This window comes from Megascapheus bottae, chromosome 25 (genome assembly GCF_031878675.1).
Source record: "Megascapheus bottae isolate mThoBot1 chromosome 25, mThoBot2.hap1, whole genome shotgun sequence".
NCBI lineage: Eukaryota > Metazoa > Chordata > Mammalia > Rodentia > Geomyidae > Megascapheus > Megascapheus bottae.
This window is the reverse complement of record NC_143533.1, coordinates 5990396-6008821: the sequence shown is the minus strand read 5'-3', so window position 1 is coordinate 6008821 and position 18426 is coordinate 5990396. Positions and strand designations below refer to the sequence as shown.

Sequence of the window (18426 nt, the reverse complement as noted above, 5' to 3'; positions counted from 1 at the left end):
AGCTTAGTAGCTTACTCACATTCCACCTCAATGTCCTTGTTTGTCAGTGTCACCCTTGTAGGTTGCTGTGTGGGGCTTAAGGGAGATTTGGGCTAACCCAGCAACTTGTTAATACTAAAGAGGGGAGTGGAGACTGGGGGTTCTCCCCATCCCACTCCTGTCACTCAATTCATCTGAGCTCATTTGTGGCTCTCATGGGCCAGGCATGCACGCACACAGTCCACCCTACCAAGCCCATGCACTTCTTTCTCTGCCTAGGGAATTACTGTTGGTTTAGGTGTTTGTTCAACCCATGTGGGGTCATCCTTCCGTGCAGACTCTCCACATCTCCAGCCACAGCCTTCCAGTCATGGAAGAAGGGGCCTGTATGATCAGACTCCAGCCTCCCTTGAGCTTTTTCACTAAAAGGTAGTGCTCTGCCACTTGAACCCCAGCTCCAATTCTTGCTTTTTTGCTGGTTCATTGGGGATCAAGAGTCTCAGACTTTCTTTGCTGGCTGGCTGGAGGTTGAGGTAGGAGAATTGTACGTTCAAGGTCACCCTGGGCTACATAGTGAGGTATAGGCTGGTCTGAGGCTGGGCTGTCTCCAAAAAAAGACAAAACAATGACAACAACGACATCAGAATTGGACATGTTAAATTGAGATTTAATAGGACTTGCTGTCTAGCAAGCGTAAGGCCTTCTCCATAAAAGAAAAAAAAAACTAAATGAGAAGGAAAAGAAGAAAGGAAAAAAGGGGGAGAGGAGGGTAGATTTGGAAACTGTAATACTCTTGCCAAAAAGTGGAGAGAGAAATAAAGCCCTGATGATTTCTCTGGACCCCTAGATTCAGCTATGCCTGAAGCCAAAACTGAATGCTTAAACAAGTTTGCATCTGTTTTCTGTTGCTTACAACTGAAGAGACATAATCCGAACCTGTGCCTTCTCTTCCTATTGTTCTTCCAGGACCACAGAGAAAAATGACCGGCAATGGCTAGCCTGGCTGGCTGTCCATTTGTACTACGACAGCAGGTTACATTTTCCAAAGACAGTGCTACATTCTAATTGTCCTACAAACTCTTCTTAAAATGTCATTGTCTCTCCTTCTGTATGTTCCCCTAAATTTCAGCAGAGGGTCATGATTGACCTGACCAAGGAGATATGACAGAAATAAGTCTGTGTAATTTCTACAGACAAAGCACAGAAACCATGATGGATCTCTTGTTCTGGGGTACTTGTCCTTGGAATCCTGCCACTGTGCTGAGGAAGCCCAAACTGGCAGCCAGCTGCAACCAACGCATGTGAGAAGGAACAATCCTTCAGAGGGCCCCTCATGCCAGCCCTCAAGTGCTCCAGGTGAGGCCTTAGGTATTGTGGGGCACAGCTGAAACATTCCAACTGAATCTGGCCTAAATTATTGACTCACAAAACCCATGAGTACAATAAACATGCCTGCTCTGCTTTGAGTTGCTTCTTAGCCAGCAGTGGCAACCAGCAAAGTCTCCCCCATCTTTATGTCAGGAAGAAAAAGAAGATAAGACAAATGTGTGGCACAAATAAATAATCTTTAATTTCAATAAATAGCTCTCCATCACACCAGACAATATGCTGTGGAGAAAGATACAGAATCATCCACTGGGGAAAGAGAGCTCTAATCTACCTATCCTAAGGTCTTGGCACATGAGACACGACCAGTTCACACACTAACACAGAATGAGCCTCAGTGTGTGATTAAGGAGGAAATTGCCACAGAGGGGGTGTGGTAACCATCTTAAATCTGGGTGGCAAGGTTCTTGGTGGGTCATAGCCACCATGATTCAGTCACTAACTATTACAGTTGTTCTATCATATCCTATTAACATTGATACACACACAGACACATGTTATTGTTGTCCAAGGTGGGGGGATTCTGACAGACGAAAGGGCACTGAACAGGAGAGACAAAGAGAAGACGGGGCCCAAGATGGAGGTCCTGAGTCCCCAAGAAGACACATGTGTTCACCTGTGAGGGACACACACACACACACACACACACACACACACACACACACGAGGACATACCCATACATCCCCACAGGGAGCCCCTGGATTGGAATAAGCTACTACAAAGACACATTCAGTTAAGCCAGAAGTTACTTACACTGGATAAATTTTTTTTGGGGGGGGGTCACCATTTTGTTTCTCCACATAGTCTAATCTATTTAACACCGGTACTAAGGAGAAGACAAAGATACTTACACCTTTGGGGAAAGGTTTCAGGTGTGAAGACCTCCTGTTCAGAAGTTGTCTGGTTGGGGGTGTGTCTGGGGGAATGGGGGCTCAAGCCTCCCACAGACTGGCCAAACCCTTGGTAAATTTAGTCTTCCTGGAGGACGGTTCATTTTGGGAGGCCCCTTTCTGTAGTCTGAGGGTTGAACATGAATTTTAGAACAGGGGTCCTGAGCATGAGTAGACACTGCAAAAACATCCCACAGCAGAGCCCACTCAGCTCCAGGACAGATGAATAGAGCTTCCAGAATGTTCTCAGGCTTCCTTCAGTGAGGGTAGCCATTTTGTAGTCAATAGTTTCCTCAGTGAGGACAGCCATCCTGTGGTCAGCAGCTTTCTCTCAGTTGAGAAGGTGCAATGTGTGTGTGTGTGTGTGTGTGTGTGTTTATATGATTCTGTGTATACAAGGGAGCCTGGTGTGTGTGTTCGTATGATTGTGAGTGTGTGTACACAGGAGTGTTTGCAGTGGACTACACGAGTGTGCACACAGCAGTGTCTGTAATGGCATGTCTCCGTTGACAAGGGAAGCCGCCCTCACTGTGGCCTCAGGTCACCTCCAGGGAGGCGGGGGACACGCGGTCACACTCAGCACGGGACCGCAGGCTGTGCCACTGCTCCACGGCTGTGCGGTGGGTATTCAGCATCCGCCGCCAGTGGTTGGATTCCGAGGGCCCGGATGAGTACTGGCCAATGACGATCCTCCCGATGAAGTCGTTGCTGCTCTTCACATTGTGCCCAAACACTGGGGAGGCAGGTGGACAGGAGGCCGGAGCAAGGAGGGGGCCAGAGAGGGAAGCAGGGGCAACACAGAAGCTTTTAGTGTTTCTTTTCATGGTGAGAATGAGAACCACCCAATTCCCTCGGCTCTGTCTCCATGAGACGTTGCAACAGCTATGTGGGGCTCCTGCTGTACCTCCCTCCTCCCCTCCAACTTTTGTGCCAGTTCTAGAGCTCGAACTCAGGGCCTGGGCACTTTTCCTGAACAATTTCTTGCTCAAGGCTGGCTCTCTACCGCTTGAGCCACAGCTCTACTTCTGGATTTTGGAGCTGGCTTCAAACAGAGGTGGCAGATCTCAGTCTCCAGAGGAGCTCGGATGACAGGCCAGAGCCACTGATACCTGGCCTTCTGCTACCCGTATCATACCGGCCACATGCCCTGGCAGCCTCTACACTGCTTCCTGCCACAGGCATCCACGGCATGGGTCTCACTGCCTCCCACGTAACACACAGACTATTCTGGTAGAACAAGGAGATGTCACTGTAGTCCAGCTCAGTGGACCAGCCTGGAGGGGCTCTCCAGGGTGGATGCCTTTGCTGTGCACTGGAGGAGGTTTAGCCTCATCTCTGGGCTCTACCCACTAGATATGAATAGTGGGTCTTCCCTTCCTGTCAGGTAGTGACAACCCAAAAGTCTTCTAACAAGGCTGTCTCCTGGAAGGAGGACAATATGGCCTCATGAGATCTACTAGGTTTAAGCTATGGGGACAGCTACCCTGAAGTCCAGCCTGGCATTCTCATGCAAACAAGGTAAACTCTCTGTGCCTCAGTTTCCTCATTGGTTAAAGAAATTATTATTAGTATTAGTATTATATTGCTGGTCCTGAGGACCTGGGCTTGTATGCTTAAGGCTAATGCTCTACCACGTTGGGCCACATTGGGTTTTTGGTAGTTAACTGGAGATACGAGTCTCCCAGACTCTCTTGCTTAGGGTGGCTTCGAACCATGATTGTCAGATCTCAGCCTCTCGAGTAGCTAGGATTACAGGAGTTGAGCCACTGGTGCCCAACTTAAGATTCTTAACGATGGAGAGTGAACACTGAAGATGACCTAAGAGTCTCCAAGGAAGCTACTGGACAGAAGGGAGAGGGGAAGGGAAAATACAACCCAGGGGATTATTTTGACTAGCGTATAATAGATGTAAATGTCAAATACTATGGTTAAACCCCCTTGGTACAACTTGCATGCACCTAAAATTTCTTTTTAAATGTCAGGAACATAAAAGACGGTTGGAAGGGGAGAAGAATGGAGAGGGAGAGTGAACTAAAGTACTTTATATGAATATATGGGAATAGAACAATGAAAACTGTTGAAACTGGTTTCCTAAGAGGTAGGGGAAAGGAAGAGTGGTAAAAGGGGTGAGGGTGATGGGTTACATTGTGTGTATTATAAAGCTAATGCAATGAGACCCTCGTCGTACAATTAATACATATCCATAAAAACTATGAACAAAAAAGAGGATTCTTACTAGTACTTATCTCATAATCAATGCAGAATTTGGGCAAGAGAATGTGTGTACAGCTCTTAGGAAACAGAGCCTGGTGAACAGTGAGTGCTCAAGAAATACTCCCATTCCTATTCTATTTTATTTTTTGCCAGTGTTGAGGTTTGAACTCTCGGCCTGGACAGTTCCTGAGCTCCTTTTTGCTCAAGCCTAGCACTCTACCACATGAGCCACAGAACCACTTGCAGCTTTTATTTTCTGCGATTAATTAGAGATAAGAGTCTCACACTTCCAGCCTAGGCAGGCTTTGAACCACAAGCCTTCAGATCTCAGTCTCCTGAGTAGTTTAGTGTTACAGGCAAGGGCCACTGGTACCCAGCCTTGATACCAAATTTCTGTCTGTTGCTCTTTTATACAAAGGAATTTCATCCTTCCTCCGTTCCACACAGCAGAGGCAAGCCTGCTGAGGGAAAGGCTGCATGATCTCTGCCTCTGGTGGTGTGGTTTGTGGTGTGTATCTCTTCAGAAGGTTTCTTCTGTTCACTCCAATGCAAACTTCATTTCTGTCTTTCAAGCCTAATGAGATCGTTAGCTTGATTTATCTTCCTGGGTAAGTGCGGCCTCATTCGTTATCTATGCGTGGGCAGTCCAGGCGTGCCATCTCACTAAAGGGGATGCAGGCTGCGTCTGTTATAAATGAAGGACTACAGAATGGGAAACATCACAGATTCACCCAGCATGAGCTGAGCAAAGGCAGGCCGGATCCCAGGAGGGAGGCCGATTATCAAATAAAACAGCAAAAATATGTAGCGCCAAACAGAGCTTGAACACTAACGAGACTCGACTCTCCCCGGTGGGGGGCTCACACCAAGAATTCCAAATGATAAAAAGAGGGGACAGAAAGAAAAATGGAAGAAGAAATGCAAGACCCCATTCCAATGTCAAAAATCAAAACAGACCTAAGGCAAAGAAAACACAATGTCATCTCTCTCAAGGGTGTGTGGGAATGTGTCAACTTCATGGAAGGGAGAAATTGGACTGTGTGTATTTTTTTGGATGTTCAGTTCTCTGCTTATCAGGCATAGGTAGGCCTTGTGGACCACAAGATCTCTTACAATAAAGGGAAATACTAATCATGGAATTTTTGCCTAATCAAGGAAATTACTGAGCCACCCTCGGGCACATCTGAATCAAGTTCTTTTTTGAGTAGGTAACACTCAAAGAGTCGTTTGAGCCACGCCTAATGCGTAACGTATGGTCTGATCTTAACAAGTAGGGAACAAGTGACCAGAGACCGATAGGCCTTAAATTAAAACAGTATGGCACTATTTCAGGCTCCATTTGGGTTCATTCTCTTAGGCAAAATGTGCAGCCACCTCTCAGTGGGCTGAGTTGGTGCAATAGGCTGCTAGTGCCAGGACAGCAGTTCCCAGACCCTGTTGGAACTGACCCTGAGGGTAGAATACAGAGCCTCCTTTGCAGCAGACTCCACTCAGCAAGGCCTTTGCTCAGCCTGCCTTCCTTTTCTTCCCATTTCCAGCTCCTTCCCTAGTAGGTAATGGGAGACACCTACAAGACCGGAAAGGACTCATTACATCTATTTTGGGGAGGGGCGGGGGTAAGAGGGGTTTTCGCTCTTGTTCTTACTTGGCTCTTTTCACTAAAGGCAAGTGCGCTGCCATTTGAGCCACAGCTATACTTCTAACCTTTTGTTGGTTAATTGGAGATAAGAGCCTCATGGACTTCCCTTCCTGGGCTGGCTTTGAATCACGATCCTCAGCTCTCAGCCTCCTGAGTAGCCAGGGATTACAGGATTACACTAGCACCCAGCTAATGGCATTATTCTTGATGTAGTTACACCATGGGAATCTAACCTCACTGTTAGAAATGAGTCAAAACTACAAATGCAACATGAGGGAGAGAAAAAAGTCTCTAAGACCTATTGCTAGGAGACAAAAGAAACTTGTGAAAGAGTCTAATGTAAGCATGATCTCTTTTGCCGAAAGAAATAGTATCCTATGCAGTGAAAACACTATCTGGAGAAACGATCCATTCGCCTCCCTGTAGCTTTCTCTGCCGGGAAATTTCCAGTTTCTGTATGACAGGAATGTGTGCAGTTTGAACTCCTAACAAACACATGTTAGTTTGGAAAAGGAAAAAAAAATTCAATCACTATTAGAGAACTTAGATCTAAGTCACCAGAAGGGAAGAAAATGAAGAGGAAGTCTCATATTCTGTGTCTGTGTTCTCAATTTGCGAAGTAACTTGGCTGGTTGAATCACCGAGCCCTGAGGAGGCGAGAGCTCTTGAATGATTCAACCATTCTGATGGGAAGCCAGTGAAGTAACTGGCAGACACCAGAGCCTGCAAATCACTTGATAATATTAACCATGTCACCTGGCTAGTGTGTGATTTAAAAACTCGCAGCATTAGAAGCACAGATTCTGAAAAAGCAGCCAGATTGCTGATACTCTATTCCTGAGTTCCTTCTCTTTCTTTCTTTTTTCTTTTCTTCAACTCATTTTTGTTATCTTTAAGTACTTGCACAAAGGAGGCGCCATTGAACAGAGCAGTTTATGAATACGGTGGCATCCTGAGGTCATACCCCTTCAACAATCTCACTCCCCCTTCAACACACCTCTTCCCTTATTTTTCTTAATTTTGTGGTATATACCATGAGTTCTTGATTGCATCCTTCCCTTACCGCCCCCTTTATTCTTTTCTCTATCTCCCCTTTTCCTTTAAAAATTCACAACTGACAAATTTTAGTGTAGAAATCCTCTGCCTGCTTAATATTCTTACTGCTTGCTCTGGGGGAATGCAATGGGAAGAGGACATTTATATGTGATAGGATAGGATGTATACTCGTAACTATACTCCTTAGTCATCTGAAATAAAATTTCCAACAATCTGTATAAAACCTAGATGGTAGAAAAATAAACACACAGATGCCAGAAGTCATACATACGGCAGAGTGAAAAAAGCTCAGGGACAGTACCCAGGCCCTGAGTTCAAGTCCTATGACTGACAAAACAAACAAACAAACAAAGGAGTGAAGAATGAGGCTGATCCCTAAACCTCAACCTCTCTGGCTTCTTGTCCCACCGGGGAATTCTTGTAGGCCTTCCTGTTGTGTTCTCATCCACCACACAGCTCTCTAAAGGCAGCCACTGAATGTCAGACATCTTAGCTGAGAGCTAAATACCTCTCTTCTTTATACAACTCCCAGTCGCCAGATATTTTGTGATAGTGATGGAAATGGATTATTCAATTTGATCACCTGCTTTCCCCATCTGGAATAAATAAACACAGTGGACTGCGATATACAAACTCAAAGAAGTGCAGTACAAGGCCCTAATAATCCTTTATTCCTTCATTGAACGGAAAGATGTTTATCCCATAATCATTTGCTTTGAGAATTATTACTCTTGACCCATAAGAAAGATTGGTCTTCACCAAGACACGACAAAGGGTACCAATGTATGTGAAGTACTGCACCGTCTATCTGGTGAATATAATGTAACCCTTCTATTAATTACAATAAAAATATATGAAAAAAAAAGGAAAGATAGGTCTTCCATTGAGAAGGCCAAAGCAGGTCTGACAAGCTTTATCTCCAACACAGTTAACATTTTAAGCCTTTTCTTTTTTTTGGTAGGGGGAGAAATGTTATGCTCTCTCTCTTAGCGATTTTAAAATAACCCCCCTTCCAGAGAAGTTCCTCTGCTGCCCAATCACACTGCTTTTCCTTTCGAAGAAGAATGGCTCTTGGGTTGCCAGGGGGCACCAGTCTCAGGGACTCATTATCCATGCAGAGGTAAGTACAGGGAAACCCAGAGCCCGCATTCTACCCATTCCACTTTTCGGAGTCTAGGTTGAGTTTTTATTTTTGTGCCATTCCTGGAACATGAACTCAGGGTCTTGGACCTGCTCATGCTACAGCTAGGAAGACTGAGTTCCAGAGAGGTGACCGCACATCTGAAAGCCCTAAAGACACTGGGGTACTGCAAAACTTTCCTGTGTTGATATTTGCTGCTTAAAAAAAAAAAAAGGAATTTGTTCTTCCTCTTCCCTTTAGGAGCTCAACTCTTTAGGCTGCTAATTTCGTTTGCCAAGGCAGACGGTTCTAGAAGACAAGCTGGATGACTTTGAATGTGGGTGTGATAAACATCACAAATTAAAAAGAAAAAAAAAAAACAGGAGCAGACTCAACAGCTCCTTTTTTATTTTTTATTTTTCGCATGTTTGGTTCACAAGGTAATAATAGACTCTGATCTGTGCTCCTGGCTCCACTGGACCCCCCCCCCCCCCCGCAACTTTCAGCCTGACAGTAGAGCATAGAAACTTCTAGATGATACCCAGATCCCTAACACTTCCCCACCGTACCCCAAGAGTCAACTCTTGGGTGCTGGGGCAAGTTGTTCCCTGATTTCTAGAAAAGAAATGCATTAAATCGTCTCAGGCTGCTGCATAGTCCTTTCTGTCTCCCCATTGTGGGGAAGGGGTCCCCTCACCCAATCAGCATGCTCATCTGTGGCTGGGGGGACCACACACAGACCAGCTCTCTATACAACCCCGGTATCCACATCATCCTCCAACCAGAGCTTCCCCCTTCCTCCTCCTCCTCCTCCTCCTCCTCCTCCTCTTTCTTTTCCTTCTCTTCCTCTCTTCCTCCTCCTCTTCTTCTCCCCCTCCTCCTCCTCATCCCCTTCTTTCTCCTTTTCTCCCTCTTCTTTCTGAAATTCAGATTAACCCTATTCCTGGATTATCTCCCCCTTGGGCCTCAGTTTCCCCATTTAGACAACTAACAGGCCTAGACAGACTTCACACCCCTTCCAGCTCGGCTATTTCTCTGGTTCTAGGAAGTTTCCCCTCTGATTGAAGATTATCTTTCCCCTGCTTCTCCAGCTCCTTTTGCGAACCAAAGCAGCTGCCCAGATGGAATTCCTTCTTCCATGACTGCCCTTCCAACAGCCATAATGACAAGTTAGGTGGCTGTATTAGAATCAAAGATCAGAGACAGCTGGGCACGAGTGCCTCACACCTGTAATCTTAGCTACTCATGAGGCTGAGAGCTGAGGGTTATGGTTCACAGCCAGGCTAAAAGTCCATGAAACTCTTATCTCTAATTAACCACCAGAAAACCAGAAGTGCTACTGTGGCTCAAAGTGGTAGAGCACTAGCCTTGAGCAAGAGCTCAGGGATGCCATCCAGGCCCAGATATCCAGCCCCACAGGCAACAAAAAAGAAAAGAAATAAAGCAAAGATTGGCAGGAAGTGAGCTGTGGCTCAAATGGTAAAACACCAGGCTTGAATGAAAAAGCTAAGGAACAGGTACTGAATTCAAGCCTCAGGACCAGGGGAGGGAGGGAAGTGGGGAGACGGGGGGGGGGAAAGGAGGGGAGAAGGAGGAAGAGGAGGAGAAGGAGATGGAGGAGGAGGAGGAGGAGGAGGAGGAGAAGGAGGAGGAGGAGGAGGAGGAGGAGGAGCTCTTGAAATTCCCTAGAAGCAGTAGGACCACTTCCATCCTGCCTCTTAGTGGAACCTGAGCCATGTGCTGCCTTGCTCATCAAGGTGGCATGCGAGTTGAAAGAGCTCCTTTCAGATCTAGGCATGAGTCATGCCATCTCGGAGGAAGCATTTAAAGGTGTGACTGTAAAGCAATGTGCTTGTTTGTCCTCCAGCCAGTAAAATGTATACATTGAGAGGAAGATGGTCTTTGCACATTTGTTTTGGAGATGTTGGCATAGCTTTGGGAGAAAATGTTCACTAGTAAATGTCTCTGGTGCTAGTCACAAGATACCTGTTGAAGCTAAGAGGAGACGTGAGTCACGCCTTCCCCCTCAGCTGGACCCAGCGTTACCCCAGGGAGGTTCTGTTGTCTGGTGCTGAGGGTGAGGAGGAGGGGGCACAGCATTTGAAACAGCATTTGTTTCTCTGGTGTTGTCCTGTGTCCGCTCAGGTTTGAGGCAAAATCAAAATCTCAGTTGGGTGTGCAGGCTCTTGCCCGTAATCCTAGCTACTCAGGGGCTGGGATCTGAGGACTGCGGTTTGAAGTCAGTGTGGGCAGGAAAATTTACGAGACTCTTATCTCCAATTCACCACTAGAAAACTGGAAGCGACACTGTGGCTCAAAGTGGTAGAGCGCTAGGCTTGAGCAAAAAGAGCTCAGTGACAGTACCCAAGCCTCAGTGAAAGCCCCATCACTGACAATTAAAAACAAACAAAAAAAGATCTAGTTTAGTGAGGTGACATACTTTACATGTTAACCAGAGGACACAAATACACACACACACACACACACACACGCACACACACAGATGTTCACACGTACTCAAATACTCTTACACACTCACATAGTACGCATTCGCTCATACACTTCACATGTATCACATGAACACAGGTTCATACACACATTCACACATACATGTACACACTCCGAGCACACAGACTCACCCACACACACTGGCACGCACTGGATCCAGGGCCCTCTGCTTGCTAGGCAAATGCTTTTCTGCTTCAGCCTCATCCCAGCCCTTTTTCTTTTTGTTCAATTGCTAGTTAACATCTCATGCTTTTGTCCAGGCTAGGCTTGAGATGTGACTCTCCTAACTTTCCCTCCTAGTGGCTGGAATTATAGGCATATAATCAGTCCAATAGTTACCTAGTAGTAGAGGAAATTTGGGATTTGTAGCTTTTGTGTTACTCCTGCCCTTTTGCAGTTGTGCATGTATATATGATATGTAAATGATAGTTAATGTTATGTAGACATCCATAATGTGTAAGTATTTATTATGAATTATTACCTACATTTATTGCAATGATTATTAGTGCATATACGGAAACACGCTAATAACACACAGATATAAAATGCACAAGTTACATCTAAGTAATATGTGGATATGTACACATAGACACGCACATACTTCATAACAATATTAAAAAGCCATGAGGACCCCTTCATGCCATCACACCTGTGACATGACCCCTGCCTGAGTGGTAAGGTAGGGTGGGGTAGGGAGCTGAGTTTGGAAAGCCCTGCTCCCCTTGGTGAGGGCCACCCCCTCCCCTCCCCTTCTCTCTCTGGATCCATGCTGGGATGGGGGGCTTGTTCACAGAGCAGGTGTCTCTGTTTGCATACTATGAGTGAGGGAAGGAAATCCACAGAGACCTGCCCAGCTCAGTGCCACGCTCCTCCCTTGCCCTGCTTCTTCAGGCAGCTACTATGGAGAAACATCAGGGTATGGGGCCCTCAGAGAGCAGACTCAGACAGGCCAGGGAGGGCCCCACACACACCTGCCCTTCTCCCCTGGGGTTGGAGACTATATCTCCCCAGTGGCTCAGGGCCACTTGTGTGCTATGCTATGGGCTAGGCACTGCAGGGAGTTGGGGGGGGGGGTCTCCTGGCATTCCTGAGCTCTCCTCACTAAACAGTAGCAGCATTCCTAGAGTCCTGACCAACCCCAAATTCTCCAGACACTGCAAATTTCTCTTGGAGGCAAAAAAAAAAAAAAAATCACCCCAGCAAGGAACTGCTGGTCTAACCAAGACTAGAGACCAGCAGCCCCTCATGGTGCCAGCCACACCCCTCCTAGCTCCTGTGGGCTGCAGTCTGGAGTGATGAGATTCCCCTGTAGGACTTGACCTTGAACTTAGAGCCCAAGGGTGGTTCAGGAAGACAGTGGGGATAGGCTTGTCTGAGGCCTGGCTGGCTCTGCTGTTTGCTTGCTTGGACTCAAGTAGCAGGAGTGGCTGTGTGACCACAGAGTCCATTCTCTGTTCTCCCTGGAAACACAGCTAGACTACATTTCCAAGCATTCCCTGTGATCATTCCCTGTTGCTTCCAGGCCTGGCCCCTGAGATTCTCCAGAGACCACCTCAGCACTGTGATCTCCATCCTTCTCCAGCTTTTTCTGTCTCTCTTTCTCCCTTCCATCCACCATGTAGAGGCAAAACTCCGCAGAGACTGAGAAGATGGCAGAGCCACAGGACAGAAGATGCCTGGATTACCCATGGAAAGGACATACATGAAACAATCCACGAAAGAATATTGGACAGAAAGAAGCTTCTCTTGGGTGAAACTACAAAACCTCAATGGCTAAGCTTATCCAGCGGCTAGCCTTTCCTTAACAAATATGACTCTGAGCTTTGCAGAGAGCCATTTGAATTCCTCAGATTTGTTTTCTCGTCTTCTTCACAACTGCATAAAAACAGAACAGACTAACCAAGCATCCCAAATCCAAATTGCTCTAAAATCGGAAACAAAACATTTTGAGCATGGAGATGATGCCACAGGGGAAAATTGGTTTTATACAAAAAAATATTTTTAAAGAAAAGATTTACAATATTGTATGGATTTACCCTCAAGCTCTGTGTGTATAAAGTCTATATAAAACATAAAGGACTCTGGGTGTTGGTGGCGCATATCTATAACCCCAGCTAGTTAGGAGGTTGAGATCTGAGGATCATGGTTCAAAGCCAGCCTGGGCAGGAAAGTCCATGAGACTCTTATCTCCAGTTCATCACCAAGAGACCAGAAGTGGAGCTGTGGCTCAAAATGGTAAAGTGTTAGCCTTGAGCAAAAGAGTTCAGGGACATCACCCAGGTCCTGAGTTCAAGCCCCCTAACTGCCACACACACATACACACACACACACACACACACACACACACACACACACACTCACACAACTGTATGGTTATATCTTTTTCAAGAACTCATTATGCACACACAAACACTCTGGACTTGGGCCGGGAGTTTGGCCTAGTAGTTAAAGTGCTTACCTAGCATGCATGAAGACCCGGGTTTGATTCCTTGGTACCACATACATAGAAAAAAGCCGGAAGTAGTGCTGAGGCTCAAGTGGTAGAGCTCTAGCCTTGAGAAAGTCCAAGGACAGTGCTCAGGCCCTGAGCTCAAGCCCAGGACTGGCAAAAAAAACAAAAAACAAAAAACACTCTGGACTGTCTGAAACAGGAGGCTAATCTGATCCCACAAATTTTGGATAAGAGGTCTTCGGGTTGCACCTGCTGGCATGGCAAAGTTAGGGAGAGACATCATTCACCAAGCGTGTGGCCCCTGAAGGACACAGGTGAGGGAGGTTGGCTACTACTATTCGAGGGACAATGAGCTAGCCATGCTCAATAACGGGAACAGTTATTACTTGCTCCTTGCTTCCTGGATGCACTGGGCTTCAGGCTCGCTCCTTGTAATGAGGCTGGGGGCTCTCACCCTACTAGACTGCAATCCCACTTCTCCTTATTAAGGATCAAAGAGAAATCCACCACAAATCCCCCCCGACAGCAGCTTCGCCTCTGGATTTCTGGCTCCAATCTATGCAGCAGAAGAAACATGCACAGCAGACACCTCAGGGCCCTTTGGCAGACAGTTCAGTGGATGGCTCCTGGGTGGGCCTCGTTTATGAAACAGAGGAGACTGAGGGGGAGAGTGATTCCACTCCCTGGTCAGCGCAGGGCCAGACCCAGGGAAGCCGTGCGCATTCCCCCACCTGTGAATAAAGACCTTGCCCATAATTCCTTCAAAAAAAAAAGTATTTCCATGAGGAGCCAATGACATTCTGTGCTGTTCCCAGGCAGGGACCAGAGAAGCAGTTTTCATGTCAACTTACAAACTGGAAAAGAGAGAAAATTCCACCCACAGAGCATCTGCTATGTGCTAAGTCCCTGCACGCACGTCATCTCTTCCAGTTCTTCATGGTGCCAGGAGCCACATCTGTTTCTCAATGCCAAACAGCCTTGGGTATCCACTAGGTGTCTGATGAATACGTATCATCTACACTTCCAACAACGTCTCCCCCAGCTCATTGCTCTGACCTCCCTGCGTAACTTACTCCCTTTGTTAACTTGCATCTGGACACTCGCCTGCTGTCTCTCTGATCTGAACAAGCTCTTTCTGCCCCAGGGTCTTGACAGCTGTCTTTTCCTCTTCCTAGACTATTACTCTCCCCTTTTGCATAGGTGGCTCTTTCTCAGCTTATAGTACCCAATTTAAGATCATCACCTTCCCTTGATGGATTTTATTCCTCCCTACCCACCCCTCCAGTATTGGAGCCTCATATTTGTTTGGCTGGGCTGGTGCTTTACCATTTAAGCCATGTCTCACAGTTTGTAGCTCAGCCTCCTGAGAAACTAAGCAAGAGCCACCTGTGCCCAGCAAGACTTTCATTTTATTATCCTTTCAATATAATAAAACTTCAGCACTAGCCAGGTGCTAGTGGCTCATACCTGGAATCCTAGCTTCATAGGAGGCTGAAATCTGAGGACTGTAGTTTGAAGCCAGCCTGTGCGGGAAAGTCTCTCTCACAAAAAAAGGCAGGGGGAGACTGGGATTGTGGCCTGGTGGCAGAGTGCTTGCCTAGCATACACGAAGCCCTGGATTCAATTCCTTGGTACCACATACACAGAAAAAGTCAGACATGGTGCTGTGGCTCAAGTGGTAGAGTGCTAGCTTTGAGCACAAATCGACTCAGGGACAGTGCGCAGGTCCAAAGTTCAAGCCCCGGGACTGGAAAAACAACAATCACAAACGTAACAACTTCAGCACTTTCCCAAGTGACACCTGGCCTTGTTCTACCACATTACGAATCTGAAGGTGATCATAGGATCCTTGAGTTTGTAGCTAATTCGTTGGAGTGGGGCAGACCTGGGGACTTGAACTTGCAGCTGGTGTCTGGAAGAACGCCAATCTTAGGCAGTTGGCTAACTGACTCTGCAGTTGGTTAGACCCCATTACATTGCCCTTCTCTGAGTTCCCATTTCTCCAGCTGAAACAAACAAACAACTATCAAGTAGAACATCCCTTCTACACTTATCCATCCAACGAAAATGCCCAGGAGATTGAAATAAACACGTCATCCTTGTCCCCTGCCCTTCCTGTCCTCACTGTTTAGACAAAGGTGATGGGCTCAGAGAGGCAAAGCAACTTGTGCTCAGTCACCCAGGAGCCACGTCTGGCTAACCAGGGCCAATGTCCTCCTGTGTCACTAATATTTTTCTGGGAAGAGAGGAAGCCTGGAGGTTGGTGTCTCAGTGCTCTGATGAAAGACATGGTATGCTTTTTTTTTTTTGTCAGTCCTGGGCTTGAGCTCAGGGCCTGAGCCCTGTCCTTGGACTTTCTCAAGGCTAGAGCTCTACCACTTGAGCCTCAGCACCACTTCCGGCTTTTTTCTATGTATGTGGTACCGAAGAATTGAACCCAGGTCTTCGTGCATGCTAGGCAAGCACTTTAACCACTAGGCCAAACTCCTGGCCCCAAGACATGGGTGTTCTGAGGTCAGCTCCCCACTCCATTCCCACACGTCCTGCTGTCTCTTCTCTTCTCTTCTCTTCTCTTCTCTTCTCTTCTCTTCTCTTCTCTTCTCTGTAGAGAGTGACAAGACATGCTTTGACTCCAGACCTCTTCCATCCATGGTCAAGGCTGTCCAGCTCTTCTTCTGCCATTACTATTCAGTTGCTGAGCCCATCCAGTAAGGATTTTACTTCACTTGTTATGCACTGTTGACTGTACATCTTTGGTGTTCATGATCAAACACTGGGCCCTCACTTTCCCCGCTTTCTGGTTCTTCAGAAATCCAGTTTCTTTTTGGATTGTACCTGGATACCTGAAATCCATGTTCTATGAGGCTCAAATATCCTACCTCAGTGTTGGAGCAATTGCTCTCTGTGGCTGTCATTTGAAGCCCATTGGGTTAACGCATGTGCTGTGTCCTCCTCCCCCACCATATCCCCGGCTCCCTGAGGGGGTGAATTCTGGACCTGGGTGACAATCTCTCCTATGACTCTGTTCTCCTAGTCTTCTTACTCTGTGTGCAGTCCCAGGCACTCAGGGGCAGCTAGAAGTTGAGGCCAGGGGTCTACAATAGGCTGAGGGGGCCTACAGCATATCCTCTCTCCCCTCTTCTTTATGCTGTGGTGTTAGGGGGGCATACTTCACAGTCTTCTGGGTGGTCATATTGAGGGGGAGGCTCATGTTCCTCAGTTGGCCATTTATTTCCCATGAGGGGCTAAGCCAGAGCCCGGGCCTCTGGTAGCTCTGGCTTGGCCCCATCTCTTATGCTGCCAAACCCAAGGACCACAGGAGCCCAAAGCCGCCTGGCTCTCCAGCTGGGTTGGCATGTGTCATGTGTCAATTCCAGCTTCCCCGGGCACTGTGCCAGCTGAGAGAGCTCTGTGGTGATGGTGATTAGGTGAGGGAGAGAGGCTGGCAGCAGAAAAAAAAAAAAAAAAACCACAGGCAGCCGGGCTGAGCCGTCATGTCAGCCCTCCATCCCTCTCTCACCACCTTGATAGGAGTCAAACAAACAGCTAGGACTGCCACTGGTCATTTGTGGCTGGATAGGGCTACATGCTGCTGTACCTTTTAATTCCCACCATGCCTGCAAACGTTTACTCAAGAGGGTATGTAGATAGTTCAGAGAGCTGGAGTTTTTTTGCTTAAGTCCACACAGCTGATTAATGGTGATGGGGTGTGTGGGGGGTGGCAAGAGGGAAACCTAAGTTGATGTAGTTGCTGGCTTTGCTCCTGTAGGGATGGAGTCCATCTATCGTCATCGTCGTCATTGGTATCAGCATCACTGCATCACCTTTCAATGACTGTGGTCATTGGAAGATGCAGAACTGGGATGAGAAGCTCACAGCAGAAGAGGAACTGTTCACCCAATGTCATTTACCTGGGAGTGGACAAGGCACCACTGGAGACGCACTGTAGCTCACGCCCCGCAATCCACGGTCTACGTGACTGCTGGGAGGCAGAACTGAGGCTGGTATCCACTAAGCCAGGCTGGACAGGGAGGAATGGATAATAGGCGAGTAGGTGATCCCCAGAGAGGAGCAGTGACAGGGGGACTACAGCAGGGATTTGGGGAGACCGCCAGCTAGGCCACAGAGCATCCCAGAGCCTCTCTCTTTCTGGCAATGCCCCTCATGCTGGGTTCCCTCCTTTCTGTCTCCTGGAAAAACCCACCATGTCCTCTGCCCACTTCCCAGGCCCCCGTACATTTCTGGCAGGTCCCTTGGTGCCCCCAGAGCTGGGGGACTTTCCAGGGGAGCAGGTGGCTGCTTGTCTACCCTGCAGTACCATCTCCCCCATCTCAGTCAATGAACAGAGTTGATGTTCCAACCACAGAAAGCCGAGCAATTATGGAAAACAGAGCAGGTGCCTTGGCGCTCGTGGCCTGGGAGAAGTCCTAAGCTACAGTGGGTGAGCAGGTGATCACAGTGGGGAAGGAAAAGGCTGGCCAGCCCAGGCCGTGCTGCAGAGCCTCCTTGGAGCTCTGAAAATCCAGCTTCCAGGCTGCCTTAGCTCTTCCATACTGAGGATTGAACTTAGGTCCTCCCAGTTGCTAAGCAGACGCTCTACCACTTGAACCATGGCCTCCAGCCTTCTTTTTTTTTTTTGGCTTTGGTTATTTTCAAGCTAAGCACTCTATACTCAGGCAGGCCTGGACTGCAGTCCTCCATATTTGTACCTGCCTGTGCCATTGGCTCGGGACACCACAGTGCCCAGCCGTATTCTTTTCTTTCTTCCTTCCTTCCTTCCTTCCTTCCTTCCTTCCTTCCTTCCTTCCTTCCTTCCTTCCTTCCTTTTAATGTACCAGGTGAACTCTCAGCATGGCCTTGGTGTTGCTCTCATTTAATCTGCTTAAGCAAGTGGCTCTTGTTTATTATTCCCACTTCCTGGCACCCAGATCTTGCCCAGAGCCATCAAGGCAGATGAGGCTCAGTCAGGACCCAGGCTGGCTCCCAGCCCCATGCACTTACACCTCTGCTCTGGCCCTGTGCACCTTGCTGTGTGCCACTCAGGGTTACCCAACATGAGCCACAGAGGTCCTCACATTTAGGGGGAGATGTATGCAAGTGTCAGACCATTCCAAATGGGCTCTCGATGCCCTCCTGCTCTCAGACATAACCGGAAGTCCTTTGTGCCAGCAACACTGAGTG

At 47.5% G+C, this 18426-nt stretch overlaps 1 protein-coding gene across 1 annotated transcript in view; it reads right to left on the bottom strand.

The window, feature by feature from the left end:
* Positions 1–1525: 1525 nt before the first annotated feature.
* The window catches only part of Syt17 (synaptotagmin 17), a 40097-nt gene continuing 23196 nt past the window's right edge, over positions 1526–18426 (bottom strand). Inside the window, exon 8 of the mRNA XM_090358108.1 lies at positions 1526–2989. Within this exon, the coding sequence (XP_090214234.1) occupies positions 2793–2989 (197 nt within the window). The 3' untranslated portion in view covers positions 1526–2792. The remainder of the gene's footprint in view (positions 2990–18426) is intronic.